General features: G+C 35.5%; 1 protein-coding gene across 3 annotated transcripts in view; it reads left to right on the top strand.

Moving 5' to 3' along the window:
- The window catches only part of LOC126371498 (uncharacterized), a 75,358-nt gene that overhangs the window by 47,599 nt on the left and 9,953 nt on the right, over nt 1-17,806 (top strand). Inside the window, exon 1 of one of the 3 annotated variants that reach the window (XM_050016810.1) lies at nt 10,694-10,983. The exons of the other annotated variants lie outside the window; for them this stretch is intronic. Within the exon in view, the coding sequence (XP_049872767.1) occupies nt 10,725-10,983 (259 nt within the window). The 5' untranslated portion in view covers nt 10,694-10,724. Of the gene's footprint in view, nt 1-10,693; nt 10,984-17,806 lie in introns of those variants that run through there. 3 annotated transcript variants of the gene reach the window in all.

A 17,806-nucleotide genomic window follows, 5' to 3' on the forward strand; every position in this document is an offset into this window, starting at 1 on the left:
ACATATACAATAATAACGTGCTAGACTGCATGTCGTCTCCATATCTAATCAGAGCGTCTCAGTAGCGTCAGCTAAAAAAAATTCGTGTAATTGTTTATTTATATTGTAATCTGATTACTCGCATTTTAAAGAATCTGTGTTTTTAATCGTAAGCTATTTATACAGAAATAGCTCTTACTGTTAAATAACTTTGTGATATATTACCACCTTTTTAAAGTTTTCACCTTTAAAGTGCGTTTGTTCTTATTTGCCTGACATTTGAAGTCAATTTTTGATGTCTTCATCATCTCTTCGAACCTGCATAGGCCATATTTTCAAAAACATTTTATATCAGGTTTTCCTTTCTTCCTGGTGTTGTTCCTGAAAATTATAAGGTCAAAGATATATTTTCTTTTTTTCTATCGGTGCATTCTTTCACCCTTGCAAGTTATCAACAGGAAAGTCATAGCTGATGCAGCCGCAGGTGAGGTTCACAGAACTTAAACCCTGACGTAACGTCCGGTCTTCCGATACCAACGCTTCCAAGGAATACTATTCTATTTCTCGAAATAAAATTTATCAAATTGTTTTAGTGACTTGTCTGGTTATCGTTTTGTGAGTAAGTTGATGACTTGATAAGAATCAATGGATAGAAAATGTTATTTGCGTCTACTGAACTGTATTATATCATACGTGGTAAGTTAATAAAGACGCAAAAGATCAGTAGAAAAGGATAAAAAAGGGATTTAAGTACTTACTGATGAAAGTTGAACGATTGACTTTTAGCCAGATAGGAAAGGTTCAAACGCTTACAAAATACGGAAAAGTGTGCCATCTAGTATTATGGACTGAATTTTGATATCACTTGCTATCACTTTATTTGTAAGTATGAAAACTATTATTTATTTTGAATTTGAGGTTGGGGGTTTCTCATCTAAATCTTCCATTAACCTATCTAATAATATCTATCTTCTAGCTTTAAGTTACCTCAAACACGTGTACGTGTTGTTTTATTATTTGTTTAAAACTAATTTGAATGTTTTATACGCCTGTAATGGTGTAACATACGGTCACTGTCCGTTGAATTTTATTCATGTATTTTTTATGTATATACCGATGGTGTATCTTAAATAAATATATAACATAAATATATCTAAGTATATTTTTATAGTCATAATATATGGATATTTATTGATTTATTTCAAGATTTAAATGAGAAGCACTGGGAAAGGAAGGACTGCGCTTATCTGGTTATCTAACTGGGCGTCGCGGATGGAGCACGTGCCCCACGTTGTCAACAATATCATGCATTGGTCTTCTATATACACGGCATAAAGGTTTGACCTTATAGTGTTAAAATGTTTACAAAACGGAATTGTTGTTGAAATTATGGCTTTTATCTGCTGTCAAAATTAATGTTGCCAGATGACACTACGTAGTATAAAATGAAATTTACAAAAATAAAGCTGGAGACGTAGCGTATATGTATAGGTACATATATGAGAATATACCTCATACATATATATGTAAAATTTGTCTTTTATTTTATAATTTTTTTTTTATTTTGTTTTACATTTTTGCACGCTATACTGCTGCAGTATAAGTGTACTATATTCCCAGCCGAAGGTTTTTTGGAAGAGATCGCTCTTAGCGATAAGGCCACCTTAGAATAAGTTTATCCTGTAAATGTCTTGTAAATTTGTGTGCAATAAAGTGTATTATTATTATTAATATATACACAAGAGGTTGATCTGTGATAAAGTATACTCAAAGTGTAAAGATTAACGAATGAAAAATGCTATTACAGTATACGGATGACGTAAACGCAGATAATGTGCAATTTGTGGCTTAAATGGTTCATTTAAATACAATCGAAAGATTATTATTAAGTCGTTAGTCACTCGTTAAAAAATTAACTAAGTAACATAAATGGCAATAAAGAGAAAGGAGTATGTACCTGCAGTGTAAGTAAATGATAGTCTTTTATTAACTAATTGTTTTTTTTTTATTAATCTATTCATTAATCATGATTATTTTACATCATTAACTAAACGTTCTTTAACTAATGAAAGCAAAAATTAATATTACACCTGCTTTTAAAATGGGTTATGATAATTTGCAAAGTACCTAATTATAGTCATTATTGAACGGGTAGTTAATAATATTAATCTCCTTGCTATTAATTAATACAATACTATGATTGTTGAGCTCGATAATATGCAAATGAGGTAATCGGTATTATACCCGGGGAATTGACGTTAAATTACCCATTAGTAATGTGCAAGTCCCGTGCAATTTCGGGGTAAAATTAATTATAAAAATACGTCTTACGTCACATGGCATGAAATAGAATCACGCCTTTATTCCCGAGAGGGTAGTCAGAAACTACTCGCCAGCTATGTTTTTACGTAAGTTGTATGTAAAAGGTTGCGAGCCTATCGCCATCAACCAGGCACACAATCCTGGAAATTACTTGATATCAATTATCTATGATCTAAACATGAATTGAAACTCATAAAGTCGAATTCTTCGAAGTTGAATTATGGACTATATGAACGCTAGACTAATATTGTCACCATTATGGATTGGTGTATGATATTCATATTAGAACTTCTATCTATAGCACATGTGGTTGTAAATTGTGGTCTATCTCTGTGACTAACTATTTAAATCACGCGGTTAGGCGGTTACGCCAGGCTACAAAAAATACGGTTCTGTAATATTACTTAGGAACCTAGTTGGAAGTTTGCCTAACGCTTACTGTAAGGTCGAAAGTTCGAAGTCCAGCAAACTCCTAAACTAATTATTTTCGAATTCATGTTTGGATCATAAATTATTATCGCGGCTTCAGCGGCGAAGGAAAACATTGTCAAGAAATCCACATTCTCGAGAAATGCGTTTCGGAGGTGTTTGACCTAACCTGCATTGGGCTGGTATTTCCCTTCGCGGGTTGGAAGATCAGATAGCTGTAAAAGCCTGTATTATAATCTTCAGGTTAGGTTAACGGACCACAGGAAAACGGGATACTTAATTTTAGAGCGATGTTGATCATGTTTCATAATATTTTAATGATACCTTTTGAGCTAATAATAAACGTTTCTTTCTTTCTTTAATAAAAATAACCCTTCAAAATGAAATAATGATGACTAAATTATTTTACATATAGGTGTTATAAGTACCTGTTGATTTCTTCGCTGATTCATTTAATTAGTTAGGTATTGATTATTCATGAAATGACTATTTCTTAAACAATTTTTCCGCTTTTCTTGTTGTTTCGTTTTTGTATTGAATACCTAATACATGTTGGTCCTGTTTATGCTAAATCCAGTTAGCATGTTAGCTTAAAAATAAAAGATTAAGTAATAAAAGTAAGCTATTTTTTACAAATAACCTCACAATACGTAGTTTATGTGGCATACTTTGTATGGCTTAATGTGACTTCATCATGACCTAACGTAACCGTTATCATAAGAACAGAAAAGCGTGGCTGATAACAAAACATTGTTCCTATCGTTAATTTATAAAATAGTTGAAATTTTATAAAGTATTATAAAATTTCAACTATTAGATATTATAATAATTAAAATTAATTAATTAATTAATTAATTAATTTTAATTAATTATTATTATATTATTATAATTTCAACTATTAGATTATTTTGATCAGTAGATCATGATCTGCAGATTTGTACTCACTGAAAATAATATCAAGCGTGCTATCAACGAGGTCTACAAGGACTTAGTGGCATTTGCATCTTGGGAAAGTTCTCACGGACTTGTTGACCGCAGCAAATCGCAGGCCATCATTGTTGGTGGCCGTGGATAGTTCCTGGGGGGTTCAAATGGCCACATCGAAGCAATTCACCTAAGAAATCAATATTGTTGCTTAACATTTGTTTGCATTGCGCACTTACTTTTATATGTTAAATTACAATATTGCTTTTTTAGACAAATTGCTTCAATGTGGCCTTTTTACCCCCCCTCCCCCCCGTATCGATAGATCCCGTTTTGGCCTCGTGACCATGCACCGTTCTTCCTCTCTTTGAGGCTGACAAAAACCTGGAAATATTTTACAATCAACAACATAACATACAAAACAAGTCTTACACACATGAACGAAATATACAGTACAATCTGGCGGCATTATCAATTGTAATTCAATTTGTAAAAAATTGATAGTACCTACTCTTTCTTAGACGCGTCAGGTCAATAAGTAAGCCGTTAAATTTTTGCTTCCCCTTTCGGTCTCTTGGGCGCATTCATAATTTTCTGCTCGTCAAGACCAAAGCCGCTCTTGCCCAGTTCCTTCTCCTACGGCATCGTCTGTTATCTGGGTAGCCATCTGAAAAGTAATAATTGCTATTTGACAATTGCTCATGTAAAAGTAAACGCACCATACCAATACCTGTCAAATAGCAATATTGCTTTTTAAGACTAGTTGCTTCTTCGGGACTATTTTAGGCCCCCCTTGTCACACAAAACATTCTCTAATGGTGCTCCGGCATAAACGTGGGCGCATAAGAATTTAAATTTAAATACAAATAATCATTCATACTCACTCAGTTACATTTCCCTGTGAAAAAAAGTTGGTATTCAAGCATATAATTTTGATTTGTTATTGATTTATAAAACAGTTTTGGCACTAATAAATTTGTTATTCGCGCTGTAATTTCTTCTGCTTCGACGAAAAATATAACTATTATTGGAATACATTGTTTTCGATCCTCACTATATTCGCTGTTACTTCCACGTGTGGTGACAAAAACAACATGTGTATACATCGTGACCACCTCTCCTGGAAGTGTTGTTACCGCCTATCTTAGAACTGTTTACCCCCAAATCCAGGAAATTTCTAATCTCCGGGTTATTAGGTTAAGTCAGTGTTTAGCACGTATGTTGCACAGTTCTCTCATATCTTAGATGAGAAAGTGAGTATCTGTCTGTTGCGATATAAACCGTTGAACCTATAGTAATTAAAGGCAGAGTGATTATTTCAACGCTTAGAATATAGTCTTAGCAAGCGAAAGCGCGTGCGTAAGACTAGTATCACATAATATTGTGTATTAGTGTATTATAGTGTAAATAGTGTATTGGTTACCAATACTTGGCTACCAATACTTCCACGAGTATTATAATACACTATAATACACTAATGCATAATAAATAAATAATGCATAATTGGTAGTAATACTAATATATTTTTTAATTTTTCCTCACTTTATGATTGTCTGGAAGAAATCGCTTTAAGCGATAAGGCGCCATTTGCCATTAACTTAGTTAAGAGTCTTTTTGTAATTATTTCTTTTTATTTTGGTGCAATAAAGTGTATTTGTATTGTATTGTACACTACTAATACACTACTATAATACACGTGGATGTATTGGTAGTAACACCAATACACTATTTACACTACAATACACTAATACACTATTTTATGTGATACTAGTCTTACGCACGCGCTTTCGCCCTTTACATACACATCTTTTTCTTCTTTTTTTAATCCTTTTATCCCCTGTTGGGATGTAGCGCTCGAATAGCAGATTTCCATTCCTCGCGATCTTTTTCAACCTCTGTAGGTAGCTTGCTCCCATGACACGCCTAGAGTTTTTAATTCCCGGTCAACCGAGTGCCGCCAGGTAACTGATACCACCAGGTACCGATAGAAGTAGGCATATTTATTACACATAATAATAATAAATATGCCTACTTCAATCGGCACACAGGACACATAGTACAGAAACCAGCAAATATTAAGATGGGCACAAAAGGCGGCCTTGTTGCTAAAACAGCAATTTCTTCCGGGCAACCTTAGTGTACAAACCTTAGTGTTTTTGACAGATGTACAGTAGCAGCGGGTTAGTGGGATTTATAAATAAGAACAAAATACTAAAGATAAAGTGTTTCATTATATGAAAATACGGCCTCTGTGGTCCAGTGGTTGAGCGTTGGACTCACGATCCGGAGGCCCCGGGTTCGAATCCCGGTGGGGGCATATCACAAAATTCACTTTGTGATCCCTAGTTTGGTTAGGACATTACAGGCTGATCACCTGATTGTCCGAAAGTAAGATGATCCGTGCTTCGGAAGGCACGTTAAGCCGTTGGTCCCGGTTACTATTTACTGATGTAAGTGAGTATTCGTTACGTGAGCCATGTCAGGGGCCTTTGGCGGCTCAATTATAACCCTGACACCAGGGTCGATGAGGTTGGTATTCTACCTCATAACCCACACGATAAGAAGATATGAAAATAATTATAATAGCGTATAGCTTATTATGCGCTTTTGAGCTTAAAGGCATAATATTTACTTGAACGGTTCGGTGTTATAGTGCAGTCCTATTTGGTTGATAAGAAACAATCACTTGTGATAAGCTAGTGTGCTTGGAAAGTAGGTATGACGTATATTTACGTCTACATTACCGGGTCGATGTCTGTATCCTGATCTGTTATGTATTTGACCCAACCTTTGATAGTGAAATAATTATACCTACAGCGACAAGTCGAACCAATAGCAAACACAATTGAATAATAATATATTATAATGATAAAATTAAACAATTAAAAAGTGTTATAATCTCGTGCGCAATATAAAGCATCAATTTCCCGTTTTCACATTACCTGAAGATTTGACAGATACGGTCTTTTAGCCTTTAGACAGACGGACCGCATTTCAACTGCAATCCGACTGCCAAATTGCAGTTCCGATGCAGTTTGAATGCAGTTGACACGACTGCAATAGACAACCAAACGGGCAGTCCGATTGCAGTTCAATTGCAGTCGGCGGCGTGCAGTCGTGTTGGATTGCGGTTGAAATGCGGTCCATCTGTCTAGAGCCTTACAGAAGCGACTGTCTGACCTTCGCACCTGCGCAAAAACCAGCCTAATACAAGTTAGGTCACTTCAACTAAAACGAATTTCTCCGGAATACATGTAGCTTTTCTCACGAACTTTTACTTCATCGTGCACATCATAAATCTTCATACACATACATCGTTCATATTGCGATGGATGCACCTTTGACTACCCCAATTGGGATATAGTCGTGAGTTTATACCTAAGCCCTATTATAGTGGGCGACTTGTTACCACTGGCGGTTACGCCATGCTACAACGAATTAAAAAATTATGGATGACTGTAAAGGGCTACTTTTTATTCACTTTTAAAACTTTCAAATACTTATTGGCCAATGATTCTGAACAATTCCAAAGAAGCCATAAAATAGGTCAAATCTTGAAACTTATTTATTCGTTCAAATTTTTTAATAATTCGATGCGACATTTTGAAAAATAGAATTTCTACTGCAGACTGGGTCAATGATAAATCAATTATGATTATGCCTATTTGATTCGCACTGTTTATTCATTGATTTTCAAATTAAAATCTGCCACATCATCCATCCTTTCGGCGGATAAGAAAGTGACAGGTAACTTAAAATAAATTAAGATGGTGTCTGCAGGAATCAGTACCAATGCAAGTGTTTATGGAGAAATTAACGACCTTGATACTTATCATTATCATTTCGAGTGTTCCGTGATAATAAATACCTATCATATAGTATCATACCATTACGCTTGTATCTCCAAAGGGATAGACAGTTGTGTAGATTCCGATATTGCATTCACGAAATATGATCTAAATATGCACCCGTAAACAAAAAGTAGTAATTTTTTATTTATTATTTATTTCTAATAACTTGTGGTTTTCCAATTAGTGATAAGAAGCGAGGTACTTCAAAGTTCGAACGTAACAATAAAAACCTAACAAAATTATTTTATACGATAATGTACGTAATGTTACGGTAGGTATTCCCTGTACAATAAAACGTCATGGCGCGTAAAAAACGATAATTTTCAACACAGTTTGTCTTATCTGTGCGGTGATTCCGTAATAATTACGATGTTGTTTTATGATGCAGCGGATTTTTAATTATTTTTTTATGTATTAATTTTAAAATACAAACTTACTGCCAGTTTGAAGTTTTATGACAAACCCGGTGTGATTAATATTTTCTTGATACTTTTTTTCGACGCCACTTATTGTAGATTTGCCGCATATGGCATTAACTACTTGGCTGGAGAAATGGGGAGCGCTTAAGGCTGTCGTCACCCGGTACATAATTTAAGACAACAGTGCCGTGTTTATCAAAACTTACATCTACACGTTCACAAGCTAAAAGTTACTCACAAGTACGTGTAAATTATGTTTATCAAAAAAAGTAGAGGGATTGTAATGTATACTTACTTGTGAAATAAATATTGACACTTGTGACATGTAATTTATACGTGTAGTTTTGATAAACTCATTCTTGTAATAATGAAAATTTTTACAAGAAAATTTCTTGTAATACAGGGCTTGTAAGTTTTGATAACCAGGGCACCGGTCTGAGGGTCCCCACTGCTGGGGCACGGGCCTTCCCTATGAGATCGGGCCTTAAACCATCACGCGGGCCCAGTGCGGATTGATGGTTATTAATGACTGCTAAAGCAGCCGGGACCAACGACTTAACGTGCCTTCCGAAGCACGGAGGAGCTCGAGATGATTTATTTTTGTGGTCACCCTTCCCATGACCGGCCTTTGCGAAAGTTGCTTTACTTCAATAATCGCAGACCGAACGCGTTAACCGCTGCGCCACCGAGCTCCTCCAGAGAGTGCCCAGTTAGGCGCAAACCTGGGTTAATAGTGGCATCTGATAGGATTTTGTTTGAGACGGCTTGAGCTAATGTAGCCCAAATGGCCACTGCGACCTAACTGGAACTATTGTGGCCAAATCTGAGAGGATCGTATTTGAAATAATTAGTCGACACTAGTGGGCCGACGATAAGCGATAAAAGCAAGAAATCGTCGACCACGCCAATATCCTTTCTTTTTATACAAAATACATAAACTCACGCATATTTCCCACCGGGGTAAGCAGAAACTATGGAATTCCATTTGCTTCGATCCCGACACATTTCTGCTTCCTCTACAGTCATGAGCAATATAATGTACCCACTTTAAGACTATTGTCGCACTAACATATTTGACATTTAGTGAGACTTACAGTTCAATTTACCAAAAAAGTTAATGTGACATGGTACCAAAATGTATACATATTAATGCTCGTGACCGTACATTCATGAACACCATCATACAAGCTTCTTTTTATACAAATACCCATATATGGTCGTAAGGCCCAAAGTCCTTTAAAATCCAAATCCCATTGTTTAACTATTGTGTCTGGAAATCCGGGCCTTACGAGGATATAGAAACAAGTTTAGTAGAGTGAGATAATATTATGACGATAGGCAGTTTATTTTTAACCGACTTCAAAAAGAGTGAGGTTATTTTCATTTGTGATTTACATTGAATAATAATTTGATACTTGGTACTCATAGCATTGCTCTTCTCTCCGTTTAGACGCGTCAGACTGCTTGCAGCTGGTGAGAATATACTCATTTAATATAAAATACATACATACATACATACATAAACACACGCCTATTTCCCACTCGGGTAAGCAGAGGCTACGGAATTCCATTTGCTTCTTTTGCTTCCTCCACATTCATCAATAGTTTCATACACGCACGCCGGTTCAGATTAGATCGTAGTGAACCTTTTCTAAGGACATCTCCAATTTGGTCAATGTACGGTCTTCCTCTGCCAGCCCTACCACCAACCTTCGCTTTATACATATACTGCTTTCGTAATTCATTCCTTAATTTTTTTTATAATATTATTATTAACCTGTATGATCCCACTGGTATAAAAAATAAAAATCAATATTGAATTATTATTTCTGTAGGTTAAAAAAAGTAATACATTGATTCCTTAATGTTTCATATAGGTACTTAATATAATTTATATAAAGAACATTTCCACATACTTCTTAACTAATATCGTGCTGTATCGTGTAACTCGTGCATATTTAAAAACCAATAATTGAACTGTTGTTAGATACTTATTTTACATTAACTTTGTAGTTATGTGGAGCTTGGCGTATCAAGGGAAAATTTTCGTTCTTTGACAATTCCCACTATCCAAATTATTGACTAAGTCATCGATGAATAGGATCCGGTAAGGACTGGAAAAATATAGGAAATGGTACCTATGTGGCTCGTAGAGAATTGGTATGACGTGCGCATGGGCATGAGTCATAGAGTCATAGTGCACCGTCATTGAGACGCTTCTACTCCCTTGGAGGATTTTATGGAATATTTATAGCATTCTTTTTTTTTCACTCTTTTGTTATATTTAATGCCTTAACAGTTACGTAATAATAAAGTTCGGCAATAAAATTTGCATATTTTTTAAAGTCAATGACCTATATTCTTATCGTAGTAGACTGAAACTAGTCAGTTGAGGTAGGGTTTAATTGAGGAATGCATTCTAAAAATAAACTGAGAAGATTTCTGACGGTCATCGTCTAAGTATTACAACCGGATGCTCCGGGGACACTGACCCGGGCGCAGTTTTCACTGGAAACTGTTTTGCGCTTTTAAATCGAAACCGAAAATTTAGCAACCGGATTTCCAACCCCTATCTACCGGACCCCTACATAGAGGTCGCTCGTACCTGGGCGGGTCGGGCCCGCCTCGCCGCGAGTTGATTGGCCGGCCGGCGCGGGCTCGTCGCAACGACTCTGGCGATTCGCCGCGTTGTCCCCACTATCTCCAAACACGTGTGCACCAAGCTTTATCTTCGCGCTAGCCACCGAGTCATTTAGTCGGACACTCGACACGACCGCGCGACATCGTTTTTGGGGATGCCATGGCAGCTACTATGGAACATATTAGCATCCCTACTTTCGCGAGGTTGAGATACGGCACTGTGATAGTAAGACTCAAGATGGAAAGTTCAAGTATTTGTCAACATACTGTTCACCCCGTGAAGAGTTGGTCGAGGGTGTTGCAGAGGGTGGCGAGATGTGAACAATGTAGTAGGACCACAAAAGTTAGCCAATATAGTGACTGTGATAGTGATTTAGTGGGAACATGTCGACCCTACAGGACGAGAGAGGCGAAAAGTAGTAAGCATTTTCATTTACTTTTTTAAATTATTAAGTAATTTTAAAAGAAAATAATTCTTACTTATTTTCTTGAAAAGATAATAATTTAATAACGAAGCAACAGGTGGTTAAGTAAAACTCGTTCATAAAAGTTATTTATTAGTTTTCCATTCTTAGTTTTAGTATTGGTTAATACTTATAAGCAAGTTAATTGAAAGTAACGTTAGTTTAATTCGTTTGCTAACCAAAAGACTGAGAAAGAACCCCTGAACCGTAAAATGTCATTAAGAATTTCTTATCATAACGATTAGACTACTAAGTGCTTGGGTGGCACTATTAATATAAACTGTATATCCGGTCCTACCTACATAGATGCTGATCTGTCTGGGATTTATAATGTTTATACAATGTGAAATTCATATCAACTTGACGACACAGAAATCTATTGAAATAATTTAAATCATAAAAACGATCTTTCATAAAATTCCACGTTTTTTTCTTACAGAATTTTCTTTACGTAAACAATACCGACTTTTTATGTACATTTCTTCAGTCTTCAGGCCCATTTTATTCAAATTCAAACTTAGAAGCATTGTTGAAACTTTTTATTCCGGCCAGTATCAAAGTTAAAGATCTCTCCGTAATCGAGCTTACAATTTTATTACGAGCAAAAACTAGGCTCGGAGTCTACAATGCGAAACACGGAGATCAGGACTCACTAACTAGGGCTTAAAGTGTAATTAAACCAGCTTACTGTTACCGGTATGACATTACTGACTAAATGTTTCTATCCTTTAAAAGCCGTACAGTTATGTCCATGGCTCAGAGGACGCTCTTTCGTAATTAGTACTATCGCGACTCTATTTAAGGGAAGAAATGATTTAAGTGTAGTTCGATAAAAAAATAATCGAACGCTCAACAGTTAGTCAAGCCAATTATGTTTTTGCGCCCACCGTACGCTCTGAATGCATAATTTTGACAAATGGCCGTATCGATTAAATATAATTAGTGTGTAAAATAATACGTAATTATGACAAGGACATATTGTTAACAAGATCGAATTTTTCAAATCGTCTAGATGTCGTGCGTGGTCGCCTGTTCATTAAATGATATTGCACATTAATCGTGTTCATTATATTTAATATGATTTTTTTTTCTGATAGTAAGTATACTTACAATATACAAGTGACCACCCGCGCAGATAGTACAATTTGATCTTGATGGTAAATTAAAAATAATTATACTAACTCGGAGTATTTGATAACATATACCTAAGTAGAAACTTACTTAAGTTATGCACTTACCTAAGCGCCACAGTACACGTGGGATAGATAATGATTAGTATCTAACAAACAAACATTTTCTTCCTTTATTATGTATCTTCAAACATGCGCGTCAGGAAGTATACATATATAAAACTTTAGACCTAGACTTAGGTAGATTCACAAATATGAAGTCAACTATGCAACCAATATTACACCGTAAGATAAATATGCATAGTGATAACCTTACCAAACTGAGGTGCAAATGACAATTTCCATTCAATTTAATTTATGAAATGATATGAGACAGGTCATAATCTGTTAATCGATTATATAATGTTATAATCTATATGATAAGCAGCATAGACTATTCCAAGTTTTTCTTCTGACACTTCGGAAAAGGTATATTTATATATATTTACCTAAGCGTCAGAATAAAAACTTGGAATATACTATGTTGCTTATTATATCGATTATATATACATTTTATATCATTTCTATAAACATTACCCTGTACTAGCAATCTCACTTAGTGTTCCCCTTAAACAGTATATGAATATTATGTAGTTCAGTAACTTTCTATTATTAATTGCAACAGTTGCAAGATTTCAATGTCAATGTCGGCCGGAGATAACTTCTAGATAAATTGTATCGCTTATTATACAGCGTGTCATAATAGTCATTATTATGTATTATTATATCGTCATCAATTATATTCTAGTTTCTTTTTTTCCGATTCTTAATTTAAAATGTTCAATATTAAGTTTCAATATATTTATTACCTAATTAGATAAACTTATTATCCCTACCAGGACGAATAGGTAGAGCTAAAAGTTTTGAAGAAAACTTGCAGCCATACTTGGTCATTAAAGTCCTAACATGGATTATAATGATAAAGTATGTAAAGTATGTTACTTGCGCATTAAATCAATTACGAAAACGTAAAAAAATCGTCAGATCCACAAAATCAATCGACATTTGCAGATTACACGTCTGAAAAGAAATTTGCTTTCTCATAAAATAAAATAAAATTAATAAAATTATTTATTTAAAACCAAAATGATTTATAATATAATTATTAAGTTATCAGAATTATAATTAGTTCATTTCAAATTGAACAGCATCTAATCCGTAGTAGAGATAAAACACAGATGATTTTACAATGTTTAGGAAATATAATAATTATGCGACAATGTGACTGTGGCACGGCCATTGGCTTCTGTGACATAATCTGAACTTGTAATAATTATAATTTTAATTATATTTCATTGTTATCATTTTAAATAATATGATTTTAATTATTAGTTAAACAAGGAAGAAAGAACTATGATACTGAACTCGCATTTTTAAATACATTTTATTTATATCTATGAAAATTCATTTATTTAAATGACAAGACGCGGCATAATTATCTGCGTAATTTTTATGATATAAAGTTTATCGAACAGAATAATGTACAATAATTTGTCAATAAGTAAAATGGACAAAATGCAAAATTTATTTTTCTTATTTCTAAACTCTTACTTAAATTATGTGTGACTTGCGTCAGATGTGACAGTGTATTTAGAACACAAATTAATAATCCTTATTCCGCGGTTTTGGTAGTCTAACCGCATGTTATCTAGACAATTAAATAACAATTATAAATCGTGCATTTGCCGCCAAAACAGGGAAAACGAGTCATTGAAACGTTTGCCATGATTTTCCCGGAAGTAAGCTTACACCGACGCGATTCGTCATTTTGAGTATGTGTGAACCGTATTATCGAGATATACGGTACAAATTGTGTAAAGTCATTGTTCTACTATGAGTGTTTATTTCTGTCGGCTATTTTGAGGATAGAGTAGTTTAGGGTTTTCCCTTCCCATGGGAAGTATAATGTTTTGCTAAACTTGTCCTAATAGGGATGATGTATTGTTTAGTGCGGGTAAAAGATCTGCAAATTGTTTATAAAAATATAAGTGAGTAATCGGGTTTCCCTTTTTCATGACAAATAAAAAATGAAACAAATAAGTAATACAATGTTGGGGTTGCGGTTAACAGATACATACTGTATTGTTATATTTATCTTTAGTTCAGCACATGTCTAAAATTAAGATAATAGCAACACTAGATATCCGTTTGTTGTTCAAAGGAAATTATCTCAATAATACACATAACAAATATCAATCACTTCACATAAATTGTTGTCAAGTTGGACATAGCGGTCAATATATAAATATTCATGTGGAAGGACGTAGTGTCGCGAAGTACGTAATGAGAGGTAAATACCTATGTAATGTTAGTACCTATGTACGGGAGGATGCAGGCACAGCCTGACTAGTTTGTTCTAAATTATTAGCATAATAGCAATGTCATATAAGTATAGAGGCGCAGGCGGCGGTAAGGGCGCACGCACACCGCGCCGGTCAGTTTCACGAAGTATGTCCGCGTCATTAGACCGCCGTCCTCTCCTTCATTAGCAACATTTTCACATAAAAGCGCTCCTCAAGTAAGTGCACCCGACGATCCACACCACAATTATAAACAGCTATTTCAGTGAGACCTCTCATAATTGCAGTATTTAGCCGTCACCCATTTACTGAGACATGTCGAACCGAGCTTAGACGTAATGCAAGTACTTATTTACACGACTCCGCTGCTAACAGCTTTAATGAAGGAAAGTTACGCAAAAAAGATAATGAAGCCTGAAAATTGCCGGACTCAATTACATAAATATACATTTCATATAATTTCGACTTAAAAAGTTATTACGGGAAACATGTAAACGTCGATTGAGACCTTATTAAATTTTCGCTTGTTTCATTAATTCAAAAGCGGACGAGGTCGATCGATCTCCGTCGCAGAGCTATTACCATTTAGAGCGATTTTCAGTTAATGAAGAGTGTATCACCGCTCGGCGTGTGAGCTCGCCGCCACGCGCGTCCCCGCGCGATAATCGCCCTTATTATGTGCAGTCAAATTTTACGAGCGCATCGGTTGTTAGCCGCTACTAACAAAATGATGAACCGACTCAAATTAAACCTCTATCATGGCTAAACATGACGCTTTTTCTATTTTATGTCACGCGGATGAGTATCGATACCGTTAATGACCTAGCGCTGCGGCCTACGACGCGGCGCGACTCGGATGCAAAAACGCATCGATAATTTGGTGGAGATCATTTTGTAACGAGATAATGGTCGCTCAGATTTCTGACGTCGATGTTCGGAATTTACATAATGATTGCGCGGGCGCCTGCGACGATATCCGGCGAGGGCGCGCGGCGCGACTTTTCTCGGTTTTCGAGCCGAAATTCTAGTTAGCCGGCGCGCGATTTCTTTTAAAAAGGTTAACAAGGTCCCCTCGTTTGGGTCGTTTTTCATGCCGCGATGCCTCCTTTTGTGTACGGGCGAGCTGTTAAAAAATAAACGAATTCTTTGTTTCTCGGGTAGTCGGGGCCGACCTCCGACGCGGACCCTACTTTTTTATGCCCCCTTATAACCTGTGTATTACCTACGTGTAGGTATCTACGGTTTTTTATGGTCGCCCGGTCAGTTCTTCAATGGGCTAAGGAATTCGATTGAGACTTCTCATTATTGTGTTACAAATAATCGAGTTTGAATTTAATTAAGTGCATTCTATTTTTCAATTAATAAATAACTCGACAAATTGGTGTCTGTGTTCAGAATTTCAATTCATTAGAATTTCATTTAACATTGTAGTTATATGTTTAATGAACATTTAAATCAATAGGTTTTAAAACTTAATCAATTGACACGTAAATATGTGGTCCACTGACCTAACGAGCGAGCTTTTCATTGAGAGAAAATCCTATTTCCCACCCAAGTACCGCGGCGTCTAATAACGCATTCTCGAGACGACGGAGCGTGGCTGTTATAATACGACATCAATTAGATAAAAATCTCAACATTTCTCGTAAAAATATCTGTCCCACGTTGACTCTATGTCTTTTACGATCTGACCTGTTATGTTTTTTTGGTTGAACTCAAGTCTGCGGCCGCTTTTGACCGGAGTACTAATAAAATGTTATAGCTGTGTGATGGTGTGTTTAACGCATGTTGTCGGGTCTCCTTTTGACATGATCGTTATTGCCAGTATGCGGTTAGCTTTGTCTGCTAACAACATTATTATTGTATCAATTAAACGCCGATTGTGCAACTAGCCATGTTTCTTTGAAAGTCTATACGTTTTCTTGGTAATGACTCGCGTGAAATTATATATCAATTAGGGAAAACCTTTTCGTATTTTACTCTATCTGTTTGATAGGATATCAATTAGGAAATGTAATCCCGACTCGAGATCGCAAATTCGAGGTCCCGCGGGATTCCGAAATTTTCGCGATCTAGTTCATAAAAAAATGTAAAGTTAGGATGGCTGAAAACGTTGAAAATTACTTGTTAATAGTGAGGTTAATTAAAACAAAACATTTTTTTAATGTAAATAAAAACCTTTATTCTCAATATAACTAAATAATTAAGTTTTCTTTGGAAATCAGCATAACCAAAACAAAAAGTATAACTCAAGGAGATTCGCCCAATCCCGTCAATCTATAAATGAGATCTCGTCATATTATACTTCGGGATTAATCCCGAAAAGTTAGACGAGATCTCGGGAGATCGGGATTTCTTTCCCTAATATCAATATGCGTATTTTACCTTTAATTTTTAATGTAAAATTCAAACGTGAAAACACCAGAATACGATACATTTCGAATATTATAAAAATATATCGACTCCCCAATTCACCTAATCTGCCCGTCCGTTGCACTGATCAATATCGTTTATGCAAATGCATTTTCGTGCGAGATGTAAGATGGCGCCTGTCCTAACGAGGGGGCGTGATATCGGGATCAGTTCAGAGGGCTAGTTAAATAATAAGCGGCGATTGCCCTCTAACTACAATCTGCTTTAATTCGGCCGCCCGCCCCGGGCGCGCGCTGCCTCCGCGCTAACGAGATAAAAAAAAAGCACTGCACACACGTTTCTGCTAATTATGTGAGCGTATTGATGGATTTGAGGTTATTCTTTTCCCACGTTTGTTTGTCAAGGAGCTTAGAATGTAATGTGACAAAATTTCAATAGCTAGAAATAGGTTTTTAACAAACTCGTGAATAATTACTCAACGATAAAAGCAATGTTACTCGCACCTGGTTATTAATAACTTTACACTTTGTTCTTACAGAGACTTCGAATGTAAGTACGTATACAATTATAGTTTATCCATAATATTTAGTTTTCTACAGAAATATGGCCAATGGCTGTCATAATGGCTTAGTTAACGGTAAAATTATTGAGATAGGTCGTGGTTCAATGGTTGATAGTGTTGACACAGGATGTGTCAAGTTCTCTTTTATTTATATTATTAGTAAAGTTAATTAAATTCTCCTTCGAACAGCGAAACATCTTACAAGATTGTCGCGTTAGTCACGAGTTCAGACATAATACTAGAGGCAGTGATTCACACATTGAGTCAAAACAGTGAAAAAAATTAACTTAGAGTGAGTAACACAAATATAATAATATTTTAACAGTTGGTTACAATAGATGTTAGTACCCCCTTCAAAGGCTTGGGTAGTTATT

This window comes from Pectinophora gossypiella, chromosome 12 (assembly GCF_024362695.1).
Source record: "Pectinophora gossypiella chromosome 12, ilPecGoss1.1, whole genome shotgun sequence".
Taxonomy (NCBI): Eukaryota; Metazoa; Arthropoda; class Insecta; order Lepidoptera; family Gelechiidae; genus Pectinophora; species Pectinophora gossypiella.